At 39.7% G+C, this 22,626-nt stretch overlaps 1 protein-coding gene across 1 annotated transcript in view; it reads right to left on the bottom strand.

The window, feature by feature from the left end:
* SLC8B1 (solute carrier family 8 member B1) overlaps nucleotides 1–22,623 on the bottom strand; it is a 32,665-nt gene extending 10,042 nt beyond the window's left edge. Inside the window, exons 1-6 of the mRNA XM_075213936.1 lie at nucleotides 22,425–22,623; nucleotides 18,763–18,825; nucleotides 9,781–9,910; nucleotides 8,367–8,519; nucleotides 3,838–3,890; nucleotides 1,501–1,558 (exon numbers count right to left, since the gene is read on the bottom strand). Coding sequence (XP_075070037.1) covers nucleotides 1,501–1,558; nucleotides 3,838–3,890; nucleotides 8,367–8,519; nucleotides 9,781–9,909 — 393 coding nt within the window. The 5' untranslated portion in view covers nucleotide 9,910; nucleotides 18,763–18,825; nucleotides 22,425–22,623. The remainder of the gene's footprint in view (nucleotides 1–1,500; nucleotides 1,559–3,837; nucleotides 3,891–8,366; nucleotides 8,520–9,780; nucleotides 9,911–18,762; nucleotides 18,826–22,424) is intronic.
* Nucleotides 22,624–22,626: the final 3 nt, after the last annotated feature.

The following is a 22,626-nucleotide window of genomic DNA, read 5'->3' as shown; positions in this document are numbered from 1 at the left end:
ACTTTAGAGCCTACTATTTTGCAATGCACCTGACACATCTCCGTGGCTGGATTGGGGGCTCCCCACCAGTTGCTCTGGTAGGCTTCTGTGATAGATGGACAGGGTTCAGGAGACCGCCTATGCATAATCTACTAGGCACCCATGTCACATGAATGTTCCCTCCACTGCTCAGGCAGGCTCTATTAATTTGGAATGTGATGAAGGGGGCATTGGACCCAGATACTCCGCTGTAGGCGAATAATACCCTTCCCGAACTTTATAAATTAAGACCGCACCCTATGTGGCGGGTTGCGGGAATTACTTCTCTCGGACAATTGTATCCTAATGGTACCCTTACATGACTTGTGCAGCAGCAATAGGACTTCCCCTGCCAAACTGCCTCTTTTATACTTACAGATTCATCACACCTTGCTAGCACAATTTGGTAGTGTTCATGCTACCTTCAGGCCGGACCCTGTCCTTTTGGTACTCCGACAGGTGGGCTCCACCAAGACCATCTCTATACTATATCCTACTGTACTTTCCGTACTTAATTCAGGCAATTTAGGTGGGTTACGACGGGGATGGGAGCTGGATTTGGGACCCTTGACAAAGACTGGAACTCTATACTAGATAGCGCAAAGGAGGCTACCTCTTGCACCAGATTTAGACAAGTTCAGCTCTATATCCTACACAGAGTGTATTACGCTCCACACAGGTTGCTCCAGATGGGTGCTCGATCGGATTCTGCTTGCCCGAAATGTGAAGATACTTCTGCTACCTTTTGGAGCTGTCCTGTGGTTGGAGACTTCTGGTCAAGGGTGGTGATGTGCACACAAGACACCGGTATTTATGTTCCATTACTGTTCCCCAGGACTTATGTATTTGGTTTGGGAGCTGATTTACTGCTGGGAGCGCAACCAGATATGTCCTTAATCTCTTTGCACTGGCCAAGGTTGCTCTTGCTAGAGAGTGAATGGCTCGGGATGGGCCTGACCCTTTTACCTACCAGTCCCATAATACTATACCAAAATATTTTAAAATGTGGTCGCAATGGGCAAAGTCACAATATGTGGTGCAGTCCCTGGCTGCGAGTTTGACCCAGTGTGACTGCCCCCCTCCCCCACTGCTTCCCCAATTGTATTCCTGGAATCACTAGCTGAATGGGGACACTAACTTATCCTGCTATTTTTTTTGGGGGTCTACTGTTGTACATATACCACTGTGGGAAACTTGGGTGGATACATGTTAATATTATGCAACCGTATCTTACTCTAAAAGAACTGTGTTTCAGGATGATGTACATGTTGTATTACCATGGCTATTTTTTAACATATGAAACCTTTTTCGGAACTGTATCTAATTTTTCTTTTTCTGTATGGTTTTCAAAAATTTAATAAAAATATTTGATTAAAAATAAATAAAACAAAAACAAGAAAACTGCAACATTCACTACATCAACAGTCCACTCTGTCGTAAGTTATTCCTACATTGCCAAATCACATATTTAGGAAAGGATACTGCCACATTGTGGGAAAGCCTAAGTGTGCTGGAGATTGCAGACAAATTGGGACAAAAGCTGTAAAAGCAAGAAAAGAAAAAAAAAAGTTCATATTAATATATATATAAAAAATAAAAAAATAAAACCTGATTTCAAAGCTCTAACTTGCAAATCTAACAGTGTTGCCAAATACTGTACCCAGCTTTTCCATAAAACGTAGTATAAAGGAAAAATTCCAATCAGTTTTCAGTGGAGTTCTGTTAAATAAGAAAATTACACTATCTGCTCTCCACTGATACACCAGGTTCGGAGATTTCTAAAAGTCTGAACAGAAGATCCTCTTCTACTTGGTGAAAGCTTGTTAAACTGTAAATGGATCGGAAGTTCACAGGAAAATGTCCTTTACTGTAACACAAGAAGTTTCAAAAAGCCCAGTGCAAGCAGATGGGAGGAACTACTGGTCAAAGCAATACAGGCATCAAGGAGCCCGTCAGATTGCAGGATCAGGGTGGCTCAAGAAAGTGATTTTCTTATTGAACACATATGTAATTACCCTTTAACCTAGTGAAGTTGGGGAGTCCTGAGGACTGGGTTTGGGAAACCCTGGCTTAATACATTGGTTGGTTATACTACACCAGTGGTTCCCAGGGGTGACATGGCGCTGTCACAGGGTGCCGTAGCCAGGAAAAAATAAAAAAATAACTAAAAATTACCAAGCCAGCGGCGCCCGGTACCCAGCATCTCCTCACTGAATGGCGGGCGTGATGTCATCACGTCTGCCTTATTCAGTGAGAAGCGGCAGGAGAGGAGGGATTTTCCCACATGGGAAACCCCTAATACTATAAATAGACCTCGTGGCTGTGCTAAGATCATTGCGTATCGGAGCTTATACAGTGTAGAAGATGTTTGAGGCATCTCATTTTTTTTTTTTTTTTTAACCAAGCATGATCCTGATTGGATTTTACAAATATCGGGCCCTTCTGGCTGAAGATAAGAAGACTGCAATCAACAAGGGGGGCCTCCTGGCCAGAAGAACTGAAGAATTTTCCAAGCATGGACTTTTAGATACATATTCATTTGGGACATTACAAGTCGGACTATTTGAATTACAAATTTATTGTGGACATGGTCAAGAAGGAACTTTAGATACAAATATATTTTACACACATTTTAGGATTAAAAGCTGCTGATGACAGATGAAAACATCACTGGTGAGTATATTGGGCATTTATTATTTTTAGTAAAATATGTGGTATAAATGAGGGAGTTGAGGTTTTGTAATTTTTTTATTTTGTGGAACTACATGTGTCAGCAAGCCATGGGTGTCAGGGCATGTTGGCACTTGTGGTTCTCCAAGTGCCAGCATGGCCTGGCTGCCATGGGTATGCTGGTGCTTTTAGTTATACAAGCATCAGCATGCCCAGACTGTTTATGGCACCCTGGCTGGGACTTGTAGTGACCCCTGCCATGTGACCCTTTGCTATAGTGCCACCCACCCCAGGCTGGTTTGCCTAGTGCTGGTTGTATGAAAAGCGGGAGGACCCCACGTTTTTCCCAGATTTTTATGTAACCAGCAGTAGGCTGACAGCACTAGGTCTATTAGTGGCTGGGCGGGGAGACCCCACGCTTTTTTTTTTTTTTTTAAACTTAACTATTTTTAACACATGACAGCCGCCGGACCTCCGGCTCTATAGGCAGGGACAGTGTAACAGTGATGTGTTTACTAAACACGCTGCTAGCGTGTTGTATCTGGTGATTTTTAACACAAACTCAGGAGTTTGCTTAATCGCAGCTTCATACATTTGAGACTTGTATAGCTAGAGTGGCAAACAGTCGGGACTTGATCTCTATCGATTTTGGAAATAGCGATTTTGACAAAAACACAACTCTGGAGATTTAACATGAAATCTCAGGTTCATACATCAGCGAGTTTCAACTCTCCTGAGAAAAATCGCTGGAATTGCAAAATTGCACCTTGATACATTTACCCCCAGGTGTAGACGTACATGAACCGCAAGCATCAACAGATCCATACTTACTCTGGCCAATTAAAAATCCAAATAAAGCTCATGTACCATTTTTTTTCTTTTTTTACAGAATAGAGTTCAACATTTCAGGACATCACAATATATTCAGAGTGATGGTTCTACATCTAGTAAAGTTCAAGGACCCTAAGCCTGTAACTTGTGAACGTGTGTGCGCAAAGCTTTAGGTGTACAGGTAAATATTAGAGATTTGCTGATTATACATTTCACACTGATAGACAAAGTATCTAGAAAAAAAATCTATTATTGGGAACACGGTAATGTCTGCGTGTGTAGTGTATACTGTATGGGAAAAATATATAGAATACTTACAACTTTTCTGCAGTCACTGCAAGAATGATGAAGAGATAGAGGAGCCACAGGGCCTGTCCAGGGAAAGAGGACAAGGTCACATACACTCCATATATTAAACTATAACGCATTGCCAAAACATATGGCTGTAATATGTTCTGGCTATTCTTTTGCTCAATACAGATCCCAGGCCAAATAACATTATCTACTGCAAGCTGGTGCTAACATAGTAGTATTGCTAAAATACATCTGGTACAGAAAATGGATTACAGTGTGAAGATAAGGCATTTCTCCTTCTGACGTTTCTGGCATGTATTGTCTAATGGTAATACATATGGGAAGGAATCCCGATGTTACATTAACAGAGGCAAGTGACCTCTACCAGATGTTTCTGAACCTTCTAATCATCAGTCATCAAGCCTTTGCAGATGAGTCTGCGTATTTACATATCTATACTCTCAAGTACACCACTTTAAACATTTTCCACATTAAGTTCTTGGCTAAATGACCCCATCTTTTTTTGGGGCAACAGAAGAATTTAGCATCAGTAACTCAAAAGTACACGACTGTTATTCAGACTTCCTACTGAGCCAGCTCACTCATTAAGTAATGACAAAGCTCTAATTAAGCTCTTTCGTACCAAGCTGAATTACATATACACAATCCAATTGTTTCATGGATATAACTCAATTCCACAGTATTTTCATTTACTATTCTGCAGCAGGTTGCCATGCTAGGAAAGGATGTACTTCTTTAATAGAGCAGGCAGAATAAGAGACAGATATAATCTGCAGAAAGATACTGTATGGATGAATCAATTCATATACAGGCAGGCCTGGCGCTACTATTAGGTAGCTGCCTAGGGCGCTGGGCTCTGGAGAGCGCCACTGATGTCCTCTACATTGCTGAGCAGCGGCCGCATACCTTCCACAGTCGCCCGCCGCCGCACAGCTTCAGATCCAGAGGAGGGATTCATGTATATTTATGGGGATGGAGAGAGGGGGAAAAAAAAATCATTCCCCCAGGATAATCTTCGGCCAACCCCAGAGTAAAGGGGACTGCCCGAGCTTGCAGCAGAGGTGGTCCCGAAGACTCATGTATATAAATTATACATTCTATTAGTGACATGTAAGAAATATGTAAAAAAAAGACAGCTCAGATAATTATGTATAATAGTTACATTGCAGATATGGTTGCCCAAAACATGTCTTGACAATGCAATTGAAAGTTCACATTCAGAGAAATGAACAGGACATATTTTGGACCTGGCAAAGAATACATGTATACATGGAGATATGAATGATGATTTATGCTATCTGATGGAGTTAGAGAACTGTACATTATAGGTATTTATTTTTAGAATTGAATTGGAGAAAGCAAATGCACCGGTGGCAGATTTAGAAAATCATTCATTAAGAAAGCAGTGGACAACTACAGACAGTGGCATTACTAGACATTTCAAAGATGATGGGAGGGCACAATGTTAAATGGCACAAGTAAAGATGGCATTGTCCTTGGAGTGAGGTACATCTGTGCTGTAATGCTGCCCTTCTGAATTAAACTAGGGGACTCGTAAACATTTATGTGGGAGGGAGAGAAGGAACAAAATATAAGTACCCTGGGGTAAGCTTTGTCCAACCCCGAGGTACAGGGGACTGCCCGAGACATGCAGTAGAGACAGTCCCCCAAGAAGGGGTGTACTCACTCTGATGCCAGGGCAAAGGGGACGTCTCACACTGCCGCTGCGTCCCGGCTACTGACAGGCAGCCGGAGCACATGGCTGTAATTAAATTATTGCAGCCTCTTGATTGGATACGTCTGAGTTACAGATTCCTGCTCATAAGCTTTTACTACGTTGAGTTAAGTCCTGGGGGCATCCTAGTACCTGTGAGTATGTCCAATTCTACAGGAAAGGCGGCTTCTGTAGGTGAAGACCTCTCCTGCTAATTCCAAAAGCTTGTGACAGTTATTAGGAAGCCGTAACATCGTAAAGGATTATATCCTGGGACCAGTGGTGTAATAGCAATCTCACCTTTAACTGTTTGGGTTTGCTATTAGTTGTTATCTGACTTTCATTGCTCTCTCCGCCACCATTTTTGTTTAAATAATAATTGTGACCTTTTCCCAAGTTTACATTGTTGTCCATGTGGTTATTTATTTACTCAATTACAGTAATAATAAGTCTGAACTTGTGAAGGAGGTTTGTGTGCAATGAATGGGAGATATCAACACTATTCTGTCTATTTTTGCTATTGAATCAGAGAAAACAAATGCAATGATGGCAAAGTTTAAAAATCCTTCATTAAAGACAGCTCGCTGCAGACTTTGGCCAAGACTGGTGAAAATTGGGACTGTTGTGAAGGGATCATTACAAAATAGACTGGATATTAATGTTAATGCTATAAATAGTAATATAGGCGCAAAACAGCTCAAAATAACCTTATTTTACCTATTTTTCACAAATTTTCATTAAATCCAGATCCAAAACTTTTGTGATAGATCGACAAAACCGGTAGAATAGCCGAAACACGTAGTTGGGCTAGAAAAGACACCGGTATCGAAACAGAAACACGAGGGTCAGCGCACATCTCTAGTGTGTACATATAAATAGGCATGCTGATCAGTATATCCCCCCCCCCTCAAACCAGTCACTGGTAAAATTGTTATAGATAACACATCTGGAGCAAACTTCTGTAGTGCGTACCCAGCCTTAGTGACAGAAGGACAAACTTATTTACATTTAGGTTTAAGAAAGGTCAAGCATAATAAGGTGAAGGGAGATTTACGATGCCACCACATATGCTTTAAACAATGTTGATGTGTGTTATGTTTTATCTTACGGTAGCCAATGTGAATTAGAAACTTGTTCACCATATTAGGAAACTGTAAATAAGAGTAAAGATCAATACAGTGTAGCAGATGTTGTTAAAAGGTATAAAAGCTAGTACTCTGCACAAGGACACTTCTCTGCTGGAGAAGTGTCCACATCTGATGTGCATGCAATAAAGACCATACTTACTTCTGATGACTTTGTAAGACTTTCTGCCTTATTTGTATTTAAAGTGCTTTAGGAGCTACAAAGTCAAAATATTTTAAAAACGGTTGCCCTCCCAGATTTGCTAGAGATGGTTGGACTGTTCCCTAGCCAATGGTCTGTTGGATGTCTGATCATACAAAGGCACAGGTTCATTGCTAGGTGTTCACTTGCTGCATGGTGTCCACAGTTATCTGAAGTTTAAGGTTTGTGATGATTTTTTTTTGTTGTTTTTTTTTAAATGGTTAAAAGTAAAATAAAAATAAGGATGTGTGTAGAGCATTAATATTCTTTAATGGAGTGGGGAGGTAATACTTTTTACCAAAGCTGCAGGGTAAAGTCACAAGTCTGACATGACACAGAATTTACCTAACTTTTGACAATGAATATATGTCAGAGGTTTCTTAACAACTGTATAACTTTATTTAAAACTGTACAATTGTTCCAAATTGTCACTTCTTGACTCAATATTTCTTCCAACACTTTCCAATTCACTTCTCTCAGTTTATAGTAAGCTTATCCAGCCCTGTAGCTTACATACACATATGTACATAACCAATTACTTTATTGTCTAAGAAATAATACAATAGCACAGAAGTGCTGGCTGCTTAAACACACATTTTTCCTGCCTGAATTCGAGATCTTATAAGTGCTGCAGCCTATTCTCACCAGCCATCTTCTGATCTTACAGTTGGACAATTATCCAAACATCTTAAATTCTTCATCAACAATGGAAGCGTTGTAACATGACTGGCTATTCTCGCTAACAGGTTGTCGGCAAAAAGCACCAACTTGAATTCCTTTGTGCCAATCCTGAGGCCCCCGATATTAAGATTTGAACGGATAGTCCTAGACAATGCTTCCATGCAAAGCACGAAGATCATGTAAGACAGCACCCTTCTAGTCTTTAATAGTGTGAGGAAATATCTTGGCTCCAAAACTCTGGCTAGCACCCTACCAGGTTTTGTTATACACTTACAAAGAGAACTCTGTTTTTACATTATTTGCAGCAAAGCTACCGTTAGTGCACCCTCCCTATTGACAACAATATCAATACAATCTGGCAGCTCCACTTCTCCAGCACCTCAGAAGATGTCAGTTCCTCATTCTGTTCAAACAGTGATTGTAGAGGGCCACTCCCCAGGAAAATGTTTGCTCATGGGGACAAACTCCGCTGAGGGGGAGGTTGGTCTTTAAATAAATGCACCATGTCTGTGGTTCGTTTGTTTGTGATTTTTTGTTTACCCAATTTACTTGTTGCTCATGCTGTTGTAATGTTTCTTCCCATATGAAAAGAACTCCTGTAATACTACTGGCTGGAACGCTCTCTGAAATGTGTACCTTCAGCGGCACAACATGAACAGTAAAATCAGAGGATCAGAAAATCATGGCACAGAATACTTTTCTTACACACACACTTTCTGCCATCTGAACTTGCCTAAACTCCTAGCCATACTAGTGTTTGATTGGTGCACTACTACTTTGCGCATCCTGGCTACCATACAGATGTACTTACATACAGGAAGATAGCAAGGGGGAATAGTTGTGGAGGAAAGCGGCAGAACGCCACATCCAGGTAACCAATGTATCCATCAGTGTCATTGCAATCTGGTGTGTTCTTGATGAAGGCACAGCGATCGGAGGCATTTAACGACCCCACCTTCTGACACTACGGGGGGGAAGGGAAAGCAAACAAAAGAAATTACAGTTTCAAATAAGAAGAGGATTGTAAAAAATTATTTGATAATAATGTATTACGATGTTTCATTCACCTCAACCTATATGTAAAGTAGCAATGTACAATATGAGGACATGAAAGGGCAGTGTGATATTTCACACTTCAATAATAGGCAGAACGATGAGCAATTGTCAAGCGACAAGGAAATGTGTTACAGGCAGATGCACACACACTAACACAGAGAAAATAAAAACTAGCTTGGCACTCCCCGAGGACAGCTGGTGGGACAGGTTACTCCAAATAACTCCAGCTGCACAAAAGCATAGTTAAAACACTTATTCTGATTAAATAATAAAAAATAAAAAAAATCTTTGTGCAAAAATTACAGCTCACGCGAGACAAGCGGTGTCATAACTTATGCTTTTTTCAAGCTAAATACATGGAAGCAACTGCTGACCATATTTGCACACAAAAAGACACTGGTGCTCGTTGAGGAAGCGCACCACAAAGCACCTTGGTTTTGCACCTGTGTGCCTCAATGGTCTGAAGCGCACGTCACTGCTAACACCTCCTCTACACACTCAGGAGCAGATACATGGAAAAGCTGAGCACGTCCCCACACCTGCCCCCAAAAATCTTCAGCTGACGCTTTTCTGCACACCACCCTTGTCATCAGGACCTAGCTGGCAAATTTTAGCCCAGGGGTGGGAGGGGATCAGCCTATTAGGAGCATTTTAAAGAAAAATAAATGCAGTTAGCCCAGTGACTCAGCCCAAGGGAATCCCCCAACCCAGCCAGTTTGTTATAATTAGACAAATGGGGTAGGGATAGCATTATAATAATCTTAGAAAATTAAATCTCTTTTCTACACTGCCCCACATAAAACATGGCACACCAGTCTGTCTATTCCGTACTTCAGTGGGACCACCTTCACTCTGCCAACTTCACCTCTTAACTTCTACTCCCCTGTAAATATGGCAGCAAACCTACGTGCCCAAGCACAAATCATTGCATTTGTGCAATTCCATGCGTACAGCAGCTAACAAGCTGTATTTTCGTGCGGGTGTCCACTATATTCCAAACTATTTCAATATATACAGTAAGACGCACACACATCAATAGCATGGCTATAAAATATCAGCCATAAAAATACACAGAAAAACAAAAACAAAACAAAACAACCCACAATATTACTATAGTATGTATTGCTTAATCATGCAAAGGCATATTAACAAAGGATATTCATACTCACGTCAACTTCCTCAGTAGTGTAGCTCCGATCTGTCTCTAAAGTTGGAAGACCCGAGAATAATGGGAGGTTGATTGCTCTTTGACTTACAGATGTGGCAGTCATAAACCATTGTGGAAGAGTTAGGGGCATCCTATGAGTTTAAGAGCCCAAAATTAGTTTTATATCCAAAAGATATTCCATACATACTGATGTTTTATACCTTCTCTGTCATAGCTGCCTCGCTTATTTTTTTGACTTGCTTCCTTCAATGATCAATCTCTCCTTCCTGGAGGAAGGTCATGTGAGACAAGAGGAAGTATAAGCATAATTAAAGTAGTCACACTCAAATCATGTCACTAGTAGGACAGAGAAACCTACAAGAAAGCTAAGCTGATTGTTTACGGGTTACTACATTGTGCAATTTCTGGTAGCACTAGGAACTGTAAATATAACTCGAATGGCTAGTTTCACTACACTACAGGCAATCTTAGAGCCTAGGAACATGTCCTAGTGCTTTGTAGTCTCACATGTACGTATAACTAGATACAACATTCTGTCATTGCGCTGTACAGTAGTAATATTCTGGTTTGTTGCTAAAATTCAGTACAGTAATTCACGTTTTGATAATGCAAGAGTGACACTACTTACAGTAAATACAGTATAAATGTCAGGTTTAATCATATAAAACAGAAATAAGGATGAGGTTTCACTTTCTTTAAGTAAATATTTTAATTTACTGTACAGATGTATTTTTCATTGAACGGTTACCATATGTAGCCAATTTACATTCTGGAACAAACTGTTTAATACAATAAACTACTATGGTCAACTGCAGATTGCCATGACATTTGCAATTTTTTGTCTTACACCACTTTTTCATGGTTCCTTAAAAAACATAAATGGTTGTTTTACTTAGTAAATATGTGAAACTAATTAGCCTAATGTGAAACAAATCCCATAAACCAAGGTCATTTTATCCAGACTAAGTTAAGGCAGTTTTCACAGCTGCAAAAAAAATAAAAAATAAACAAAAAAAAGCCGAAAATCTATTCCTGACAAAACACGGATGCATACAGGAAAAACAAGAACTAAATAGCATCCTTTTATATGCTAGAAGTCCACAGTCAAATAAACGTTTAAAAAAAGAAAACAAATAGTAAAAACCACGTATTTTGAAAACACAGTGGGTTAGGGGCCTTAGTCAATTCCCTGAAATAGAGGAAGGTCAACATCATCATCATCAATTTATATAGCGCCAGCAAATTCCGTAGCGCTTTACAATTGGGAACAAACATTAATAAGACAATACTGGAATACATACAGACAGAGAGGTAAAAGAACCCTGCTCGCAAGCTTACAATCTATAGGACAATGGGAGTTAGAAACACAAGGGCATGTGCTACATCATATTGCACAATGGACCAGCTTGAATGCAAAGGTAAAAGTACTGAGTGGGCTGTGTGTGTGGCAATGTTGGTCAGAGGGTTGTTGTCTTGCGTTAGCTGTGTAGAGGATGGTAATAGGGTAATCTAGGGAGATTAAGATGGTGGTTGAGGAATATCATTACCTTTAGTGTCTTAAGACGCTTAGTAGTGTTATGTTTGCATTTACTTTTTTATTCAAACAAAAAAAAGATCTAAAAGCACCATTTCATGTATATTATTCAGCTCCGTAACACACAGCCTGCGATATATTAATGTGAAATAATGGTTTTACATCACTGATAAGTACAATATAACTATATTTTCTGTTATTCTACATTTTTAAAATGCCAATCAATAATATTTTACAAATAAAATTCAGATACAATGGCAAGAAATAATCTGTGTTCATAAAACAGGAAAGCTTGTTCAATTTCCAGGAAAGAATCATAATCAGGTGGTGTGAAGTAGTCCTGAGTTCAGTATCCTCTTGAGGCATGCATGCCAGTCACAGACAAATTTTCATGAACCATTATTTTAAATGTTCTAAAATGAATACTTAGGGCTAGATTTACTAAGCTGCAGGTTTGAAAAAGTGGGGATGTTGCCTATAGCAACCAATCAGATCCTAGCTGTCATTTCGTAGAAGGTACTAAATAAATGAAAGCTAGAATCTCATTGGTTGCTATAGGCAACATCCCCACTTTTTCAAACCCGCAGTTTAGTAAATGTAGCCCTTAATCTTTTTGTCTAGGTGACTGTCCGTGAAGCATGGACATTGAACCTAACACCGTATGGCTCCTATACAAGGTATAAGTATGCAAGGGTACAGATCTAAAGAGCAAATTGTCATCTGGCAAGTCAGGCACATATTTTTGCCCAAATGTACTGCATTTACCAATAAGAGCATGGATTTGCGGACCAAGATGGTGTAATCTGGGTGGGAAGGGGGGGGTCCATAGTATGTCTGATCTGAGGGGTTGGGAAGATTGGAGGCATTCATTGATGGGTGTAGATTAGTGCAAAAAAAAAGTAATTTTGTTTTCGAGAATTACATTTTATTGTAAGAAGGTACTATGGCGGAGAAGGCACACAGCCGTTCAAGAGTACGCCAATGGCAGCATGCTGCACTTTCCGCCTGCAGTTTTGCAAAAAAGCAACCGATGAGATAAAAACAATCAAACACATGAAAGTGTGTAACAATAATTGTGTGACAGGCCAAGCAAAATACCTGCTGAACTCCATTTTATTGTTTTTGTACTTTTATTGTGTATTATGAAATGTTATAGTAACCACGGCAAAGCCGGGATATGTTTATAAACATATATCAGCTAGGCGTTGTCCCAGTTCTAACTGCGCATGTAGCGGAAAGTCCAGTGTAACGTCACTGCTATTGCACTTGCGTAGAATAAGTGAAACTGTTAAGCTAGGTACACACTACAGAAATTTCAACCAACTTTTTATGCCGAGCGATTTTACATGTGTTCGATGGTCCGATCGCTCGGTCCATGGACTGCATACACACTAGCCTTGTTTAGGACAATAAAGGGAAGAGTGGACGTCCCTTTAACAACTTTTTACAGCCATGTTGTTGTGAGCAATGACTGTAATTTCGTACTCACTGTTGTGGATCGGTCGGAAGTTTATACACACTACACAGCGGAAACGAGATTGGAACGAAAATATTAAACGGTACGACCAACCAAATGAGGCGACAATCATCCATTTGGGCAGATTTTCGACCATCGTGTCACTACACACACTGACTCGACTTTTGAACAAGCGGTCGTATGTCGGCTGATTGAGCCAATTATTGGATGAAAACCGTGTAGTGTGTACCCAGCTTAACTCATAGCTGTACCAATAAGAAGTTCTTAATTATGTTTATACCTTATATGTTAGAAAACTAAGGGTGCCGGATATTACTTTCTATAAAAGATGGTTTTGCTGCGACACAAGGTGCCTTGTCCTGGACCGTCTGTAATGGTGTCAGTCATTGGTCTATCCAGCTTGAGAGAAAGAGTGTGGTCCTAGATAACTGCTGATTAAACATATTACTAAGAGAACTATCTAAGCCAAGTACCTTATTATCATCTTTTCACTTGTTTGCAATAAAAGATTGATATTTGAACTTTATGATCACAAGTCTTTAACTCTTTGCAACCTGAAAGTTTCCACCGAAAACTCTGTCCCAATGTCCCCTTACTTATGAGTAATTTAAGATAAAAATGTGAGAAAAACAAAGGTCAGGCTAATAGAATTTTATAGCCCTGGTCCCACTCCATCACTACCATTGGCGCTGTTAGCACCCACATTATGCAGAGGTCCAATGTGGTTTAATACTGTACATGTGTTTTAAAGTTGCATCATGAATGCTGCTATATATATTGTGAATGTACAGTATGCCAATGTTGACATATTTCTAAGGTAAACATATGTTATTAACACAGTTATGCACTTGATAATATGTATTTAATAGTTGGCTGATACAAGTCACATAGTTAAAATGGTAAAACGTGCCGTTCACAATCTGCAAGTAGATATATCCTAAACGCATTGACTTTCTAGGAGTAAGGCATCATTGTATAAAATCTGTAACCGATAATTTATGTTGATATCTATAGTAAATGTATCACTGTGTAAGGAATGTCACAGGTAATAAGATTTAGAGGCCAGGTCAGCATATTGTGAATAGACAAAAGATGTGGACTATTACCCACAGTGAACTCCAGGGCAAGTAAGTATTTGCACGTTTTCTTTTTACAAGGTTTAAATCACATAACCTTGCTTGTCCCTGTGTTATGTGAATGTTGTTTAAAAAAACTATGTTAATTATTTAACTGTACAACATAGGTTATTTTGTGTGTATATGCTGGGGGAGGAGAGGCAAGTATAAGATGGAAGAACTTAATTAATAAGTACGCTCTAGAGAGTGAAGAACATCTGATGGGGGGGGGGGGCATTTGTCAGCACGGTTTGAGGGACTCATGTATTAGGGGTACTTAGCAGGAATATAAGTTTCGTTAGCACGAAGTTCCTTTGGTGATGGTGCTTTATGTGAGCCGACATCCCAAGTCAGGAGACACGGGCTGTTGTGGGCTGTAAACTGGGTCATGCCATGTATTGAGAGATGCTACCAAGGACTTTGCCATCACACGACCAGAGACACTGAACTGCCATCTGCAGGATGCTGTTGCTTACCGGGCTATCGTGTATTGTATATATGAAGCTTGCGGTTTTGCTGTGCAGTGTTAAAGTACACCTTTAATACTAATAAAATGGTGTTGAACCTGCACCTGGTATCGGTCTGAGTGATCTAAAGGACCCCGTATCATCACTCTAAACCAGACAGTATTTTAGAAGAAAGGTGTAGATTGATTTTCTGGGGCAGTTCCAAAGACTGGGTAGTGGGCACGTACCTTGAAATGTGTTCAGTGGACAAGTAGGTACATCTGCAAAAATAATCAGCTTAGGTCCATATTTTTGTGGTTTGTAAATAACCCCTAGGGTTCATTTTAAAATCTGAATCCTGATTTGACTTTTGGTGGATACATTAAGGGTCACTTACCAACGGAAAAATATGCAGACTCGCGGAAATGTTTAGTTTTGCACAAATGTGTCCATCTGCTGGGAATGGCCCATTTAAAACAGGGATGCGCCTACTTTTGTGGGACTGCAGACCCACATGTAAATGCGCATGGTGAAAAGTGCAAAAACTTGTACTTGTATTTGTGTGCATAGAAATGTCTTCCTTGAATAACAAGACTGAATAGCACATAAAAAAGAAAACAGCGTGCATTATTTCAGTGGATTTCAATGGCCAGATCAAAGTGACATAATTTAACTGAGAAGTTTTCTCAATCACATAGAAGTGCCATGAATCATAGCTAGCTCTTGAAAAGCAGAGGCCACTCAGGCATGAGTGGCCAGGAGAGTGGTCATAATGCACATACCAAACGTAGCTAGATCACAGAGTTCATGCTGAGAGCACACAGCAGAAAATCCAATATTCAGAAGGTAAGGATTGAAGCATATGTGCTTTTAACAGGTAGGAAAGAGAAGGCTAGATGGAAATGGACAATGCACATTTGAAACTGGAGATCGGCTTTCTTGTATTTTTAGTCAATAAAAATAAGGTGTAGGTTACAGTTCCGGCACAGTAACATATCACGATTATCTGACGCACAAGCGGAATGAGGTTTTCAACAGATTAGGCGAGGTACCTGGTTGTGTAATCATTTGAAGTGTTTTGCACAGAGAATCTCAACCAGTAAGTTAGGACACAATGTGTGTCACAGACCGAGGCATCTGCAAAAATAACTTCCATGCAACTGGTAAGGAATCTTATAACCATGATCGGAAATTCCTATTAATTGACAACTAAAAAGCTATGTCTACCTTTGTGTATTGTTGTTTCTTATTGTGGTTTAAATGTGCTAAACAGGACCAGAGGATCTATTTTTCAAACACCGGTCATATATATCCAACAGTTGGTCAGACACACTAGAAGTGGTGTAGCTGGCATTTACCTGCCTTGCAGATTCTTCATAGTCAGTGAACTGTGCGTATGCAGTCCTCTATCTATGACCCCTGGCGAATCAGAAACTCTGTATCACCAGGTTGAATGAAGTAGCACAAATAACTTTTTAATCTGCTCAGCTCAAAAGACTGACAACGGCCAGATGACTAAGCTTTATTTCGTAGTCTAATTCTAGAAAAAACATTTTTAAAACATGTTAGATGAACAACATCGGAGACCCTGTCTAACAATTGGATATAGGACATAGATTATAGTTTAAAAATAGACACTCTGGGTGTATTTTTCACTTCTATCACCAAAATAAAAAATTCCATAAAGGTTGACATATTCTTTAAAAAAATAAAACTCATTCATATTTACTCATTAACCCAGTAAGTATATTCTCCAGAATATGTATTACAGTATGACAGTGGGTCTATCACTAAATTGGTAGGGAACAAATTGAGCATACTAGTCATGTATGTCAGCAAAACGAAGATGTGTCAAAAGCTGTATTTTATAAGAAATAATAATGCACAAAGATGTTTGAAAGTTATAAAAACAGACCAGGGAGTAAATGTATCAAGCTCAGATTTTAAAAATCCAGGGATTTTCTTGCGGGTGTTTCATCTCACAGATGTATTAAAGTGAGATTTGCTGTTCAATCACCAGAGATGTGTTTCTGTCAAAATCGCTATTTACAAAATCGATAGAGATCAAAGTCCCGGCTGTTTGCCACTCTAGCTATACAAGTCTCAAATGTATGAAGCTGCGATAACTCTCCTGAGTTTGCTTGGAAAATCGCAAGATACAACACGCTGCATCCTAGCAGCATGATTAGTAAACACATCACTGTTACACTGTCTGACTATATAGCTGGAGGTCCCTGCGTCTGTGAAAAGTTTAAAAATAAAATTAAAATAAAAATAAAAATGTGCTATTAACACTAGTGCTGCCAGCCTACTGCTGGTTGCGTGAAAAGCAGGGAAAAATTTGCGTAGGGTCTCACGATTTTCACGCAACCAGCACTAGGCAAACCAGCCCAGGGTGGGTGGCACTATAACAAGGGTCCCCCTGCCATAATGAGAACCAACCCCAAGCTGTTCAGTGCTGGGCTGAATTCCCTAAGCAGTGGGGTCTCCCGAAAAAAAACGAGTGGGCCCCCCTCTAGGAACAACCAGCCCAGTGTTGAAAAAACTAGGACTCTTCCTTCCCCCGTGGGCTGTGGGTAGTAGGGTAATTAGCTAAACAAGGGAGTCTTTGACATCGTAGCAAATCGCCAGAGATGACAAGCGATTTTTAAGATCAGAGTTAAAATCGCAGTTTATCACATATATGTTTTATTATATATTTGAAGTTATATTTTATTGTGTTGAATTATCTATTATGATAGAGGAAATAATAATAATGTAAGCACATACTTTGTGTAAGACAGGAGGAAAAAAATATTGTACTTGGTTAGGAAAATGTAATTGTATTTTGTTGCTAATTGTTCTGTGTCCTAGATATGGAGCCAAAAATAATTCAGCTAAAATGCTGGACAGCAGGGCATGTTTATATGCTAAAGAAATATTATTTTATCAAGTATACAGTCATAGTAGTCTAAGAACTATGGCTACTAAACTCATTTTGCTCTGGTACAATGTGTAGTGCATGGTTTTCAATTAGAAGCAGTATTGAATTTGTTTGTTTCCGTTATTGCCCGTAATTAGAGCATTATATTATTAGTTGCTATTTAATATTCTATTACCACATCTAAATCACACTTCAGGGTAATCCCACAGCTCTATATATTATCTTTGGACTAAAAGAGGGACAATTTGAAGGCTTGCTGTGTAAATATGTGGAGTGGAAATTCACCTTAAGGAGACACTATTTTAAACGTATAGACATTATTGATATTTATGTTTGACAGTAGTATACAACATATAATTTTTTTCCAGTTTTAGCTACAATTCTCCAAAAGGGATTACATGTTTTTCTATTAGTGTTGGTAGAAATTCCCCCAGATAATGGAACTGTAATAGTTCTCTCAGTAGCATTTCTTCCACAAGAAGTAACTTACTTTTTACTATGCTGTAAAACTTGAAACAACATTAGCTGACAGCCATCAACAGACTCCACAAGTGGACACAGCAAGTAAGACTGGCAGTTGTGACTATTTATAGAGAGAAGGCTGAGCTGCATACGCAGAGACTCCACAAAGGTAATAGCTCATATTTAACGTTGTTTGAGAGTAGAAATACTATACGAATGTGGTCTTGCTTCCATAGTGAAACTGCATTCACATAATCTCATTGCATGCAGGGCCGGATTAACCCGAGGTCTAACTGGGCTAAAGCCCAGGGGCCTCGGGCATCCAGGGGGCCCTTCAAAGTCCTCAGCAGCATTATTGATCGGTCCGGGGGCGCCCCCAGCCCGATCAATGCTGCTGAGCACTGTCAGTCCAGTCCTCCGTCCTCGGCGCTCAGTACTCTGCTTACTGAGATCTCGCGAGTGAACTCTCGCGAGATCTCCTCAGTAAGGAGCTTACAGCGCGCCGGGGACGGGGGACTGGACTGACAGGTAAGCGCTTGGGGGAAGGGGGGCCCTCACGGAGGACGGGGGGTGGCTCACATTGGGGGCCTCACGGGGGAATGGAGGCGCCCTTAGCCTAGGGGCCTCCATTCCCTTAATCCGGCCCTGATTGCATTTATTACATGTGATAAAACTAGCCAGCATTGCATTAGATTATCAATTATAAAGATTATTAGCCTTCGAATGGCAAACATGTCAAACAAGTTGTGAAAGATTCAAAATGACTAAAATACCACTACATACTGTATGTAAAGAGATAGCAGAGCCTTCCAGTGGAGATATTGGAGACTAGTGTTCTAAGTATAGGAATGGTGGTAAAGTTAGCTATAGAATCATCTTAAAGACACATACACACAATATAGGCAGCCATTTCATTAGAGCAGCCTAGAAGGGTCAATTTTTTCCACTTTTAGTGGCTCCTTAGAGATAGAGTTAAATTTGAGATTTCTCAAAGCATCAGCATAAAGGAAACATGTATTTACTTACGACTGTCAGATGCTTTGAAGCTTCTGGTAAATGGAGCGCACCAAAACCCCTATACAGTGTAACCTATAAAAAGGGAAAAAAAAAAAAAGACAATGGAAAATGAACTAATGGACAAGATTAGAAAAAGCGCATGACTGTGCATACTGTAAGAAGAGTTCACCAACAGGTCACAACAGACCTTAGCAAGGATTTTATTTAGCATCCAATTTCCATTGCTCCTGTTACAATCATTTTTTATGCAGACACTACAACATTAATGACTCAAAATGAAAATGAATTTTGTTCACAAGGCAACACACATATTATTTCATCTGTTTAACAAACCTTCCTATGGACTGAATCTGTCTCCAATATTAAATATAATAGGGGAAATTAGACAGATGTAGTTGTTTAGTGTATGGGCTTAATGAACAGATCGCATGGTACCCCATGTTACCTACCGGCTAATGATCACAAACACACAAGGACTTTCTGATATTTTGATACATGGGGGACAGTTTGCTTCAAGGAGGGGCATTGTGCTACAAGAGGGGGCATTGTAATATATAGGGGGGCATTGTTCTGAAGGGGGGACAGTACACTTGTAAAGACCACTTTTTCTTTACAAGTGTGTGAGGGTCTGGAAAGTGGTTATCTGGTGTGCGAGAGGTAGGTGTGTGTGGTTTGAAAATTTGCCTAGGGTGCCGAGAAACTTTGCACCGGCCCTGTGTATATGCAGTCACCTTATGATCACAATAACAGGCACCAGCCAAGATCTGACTGCTTATTCCATGTACCAGACCACTTGTGCATGTCACACTGGACACTCATGCCAATGGTCACACTGAGCATCTTGGTCAATCTCAAATCAACTGCCGATGTGGCGCTTCACTAGGTTTGCAGCCAAATAGGTTTCCCTGAAGACCCATTGATGCTTCAAATTACAACATATATAAAACAGATGGATACCTACATATAGCACTGCCTTCACGCACACCAGGTGTATGCTGGGAAATGGATATGTGGAAGGCAAATTTCAAATGATTCTGCGTAGCATTGCCTCCACATGCACTTCTAGAAGGTTGTGAGCGAACTTACACAATGACTATCCTTACCAATTCTCTGAAATAAATGGTATTTGCATACACAAAAACAGAAAGAAATGATAGTGCAGTCTGTATGACCCAGTGCATCAAAACATCAAAAAGACATATAGCTTAAATGTCCATAAATGATCCCATGTGCAATAGTGTTACACGGCACCCTGATTTCCACTCGTGACACCTCCCTTATGGGTATGTGCTTACTCAAACTCAGCTGTAATCTCGCTCTTAGACAATGAGTTGATCTCCTCTCGTCATCAGACTCCCCACTGACGATCTTCCTCACTCAAAAATGAAAGAAGCATATCTAGCATATTACCCTTTATTAAAACAATGAGGGTAAAAACATAAAAATGAACCCGTACCAGATAAAGATGATGAATTCGCATACAAATGAGTATATGACATCAGAATCCTCCCACCGCCGCGAGTGACATCCGTCTTTCACACTCTGTCGGGTCCCGCTGTCCTCAGATAATTAAAACCAACGCGTTTCGACTTATAAACAAAAGTCTTTTTCAAGGTAATATGTAACCGGCCATGTCCTCCTTTTATATCCATATGCGGTATGACGGTGATCTCAAAACGAGGCTTGGATACTTCCTCCTTATGACACTTCCGGTTTGTCCTCCTTTCCATTATGAGGCTTGGTTGTCGTGGAAACATCCATAAACCTACTCATGCTAAACTGACTAATACAGGGTATTCGCTATCCAAACTCTACCCGGTATATACAACATCTAACATAACAACGACACAAGCTCCTTCTGGTGGATGTTTTCCTCAAAGTAAACAAAAAAGGAGACAAAGGATATATCAATGATGATGTCCAATGCGCATGCTAACTGGCACACATATATTCAAAATCTTATATGGAACTGTATGGAACATATATAGACAATGTGTGCACAGTGTGTAGCATGTAGGACTTGCAAAATGGAACATAATAAAACGTCCACTTTATCTCTTAACAACAAAGAGATTCATATAGAGCAGTTCATAACTTGCAATTCCAATAATGTAATATATGCCATCAAATGTAGCTGTGAAAAAGTTTTGAGATCACCGTCATACCGCATATGGATATAAAAGGAGGACACGGCCGGTTACATATTACCTTGAAAAAGACTTTTGTTTATAAGTCGAAACGCGTTGGTTTTAATTATCTGAAGTTCATTTTTATGTTTTTACCCTCATTGTTTTAATAAAGGGTAATATGCTAGATATGCTTCTTTCATTTTTGAGTGAGGAAGATCGTCAGTGGGGAGTCTGATGACGAGAGGAGATCAACTCATTGTCTAAGAGCGAGATTACAGCTGAGTTTGAGTAAGCACATACCCATAAGGGAGGTGTCACGAGTGGAAATCAGGGTACCGTGTAACACTATTGCACATGGGATCATTTATGGACATTTAAGCTATATGTCTTTTTGATGTTTTGATGCACTGGGTCATACAGACTGCACTATCATTTCTTTCTGTTTTTGTGTATGCAAATACCATTTATTTCAGAGAATTGGTAAGGATACTCATTGTGTAAGTTCGCTCACAACCTTCTAGAAGTGCATGTGGAGGCAATGCTACGCAGAATCATTTGAAATTTGCCTTCCACATATCCATTTCCCAGCGTACACTGAGCATCTTGGTCATGTGTGTCCGGCGTTCTGTATAAAACAACTTGCATAACTACCATAGACGCAGAAAGTGCTTTGTTGCCCAGAGCTGGTGGGAGTGTATATTATACAAATTTTCCCTTTCTAGAGAATCTTTTTCTTGAATATGTGCACGCACAATACCCCACAAATCTTATCAGCATAAATGTGATAAATGGAGCAAGAAAAGAGATTGCATAATTTGTTAATTATGGCCACATATACAGCAATACACATAGCTCCAAGCAATGGGCAAAGAAAAACACATCTATAAAATGTTAAATGAAAGTTATTTTAACAAATGATCTTTTCATTGAACAATTTGTACACACAGAGAACAATCAAAAGCTGACAAGTCATGATTATTCAATCTGCCCACACACATATAAGAAGTACTGACCAATCAAAATGGTCAAACTTCTTTTAAAGCTTCCCAATTGGGAGATAAACAAAACAAAAACCTTCAAACATTTTACAAGCAGCACACCACATAACAATAGCTATAATTTCATCAGAAGTAAGACAGATATAAATATGATACATTATGTTTAATGGATCCCACTGAAAAAGGCTAGTCTGATACAAGACTTAAACACAGCATTATTTTGCAAGTCTATTTTCTTATTAGACCTCTTTCTTTAACTTATTACAGATTTACAGCATATTTCAATTCAAAATATACCTTTTGTGATATTCTGAATTAGAATAATGCAAATGTACTGAGGATATTGGTTATGAATCAATATTTACTTTAATCATTAGTAAAGTAAATCTAAGTGGAAAACTGGAAAAACCGCAAACCAACTTAGGAGTTTAATAGATACAATCGTTTGCTGTGGGAACTATGCAATAATTGGTACAAATCTAGCCTTAGTCTCACAGGAGAATTGCACATTAAACCATTGTCTGTGCTGGTCGGACAGCATTACCTATATGATCGCTACGGAACTTGCTGGCGCTCTATAAATGTTGCTGATGATTCTCGGTGTAGTCTCTGTATATAGGAAGCATCTAGCACCGGATCACTAGGACCATGCCTGATCAGCTGTAGGTTACTCCGGGCGGCGCTCTCCGGTCAGCTGACTTCAGCGGCCTCTGCGATCCGTCTACACGTTAAAGGGAAATGGGCGT

Source organism: Mixophyes fleayi, chromosome 1 (assembly GCF_038048845.1).
Source record: "Mixophyes fleayi isolate aMixFle1 chromosome 1, aMixFle1.hap1, whole genome shotgun sequence".
NCBI lineage: Eukaryota > Metazoa > Chordata > Amphibia > Anura > Limnodynastidae > Mixophyes > Mixophyes fleayi.
The sequence above is the reverse complement of the archived record's forward strand: the minus strand, read 5'-3'. Positions and strand labels throughout refer to the sequence as shown.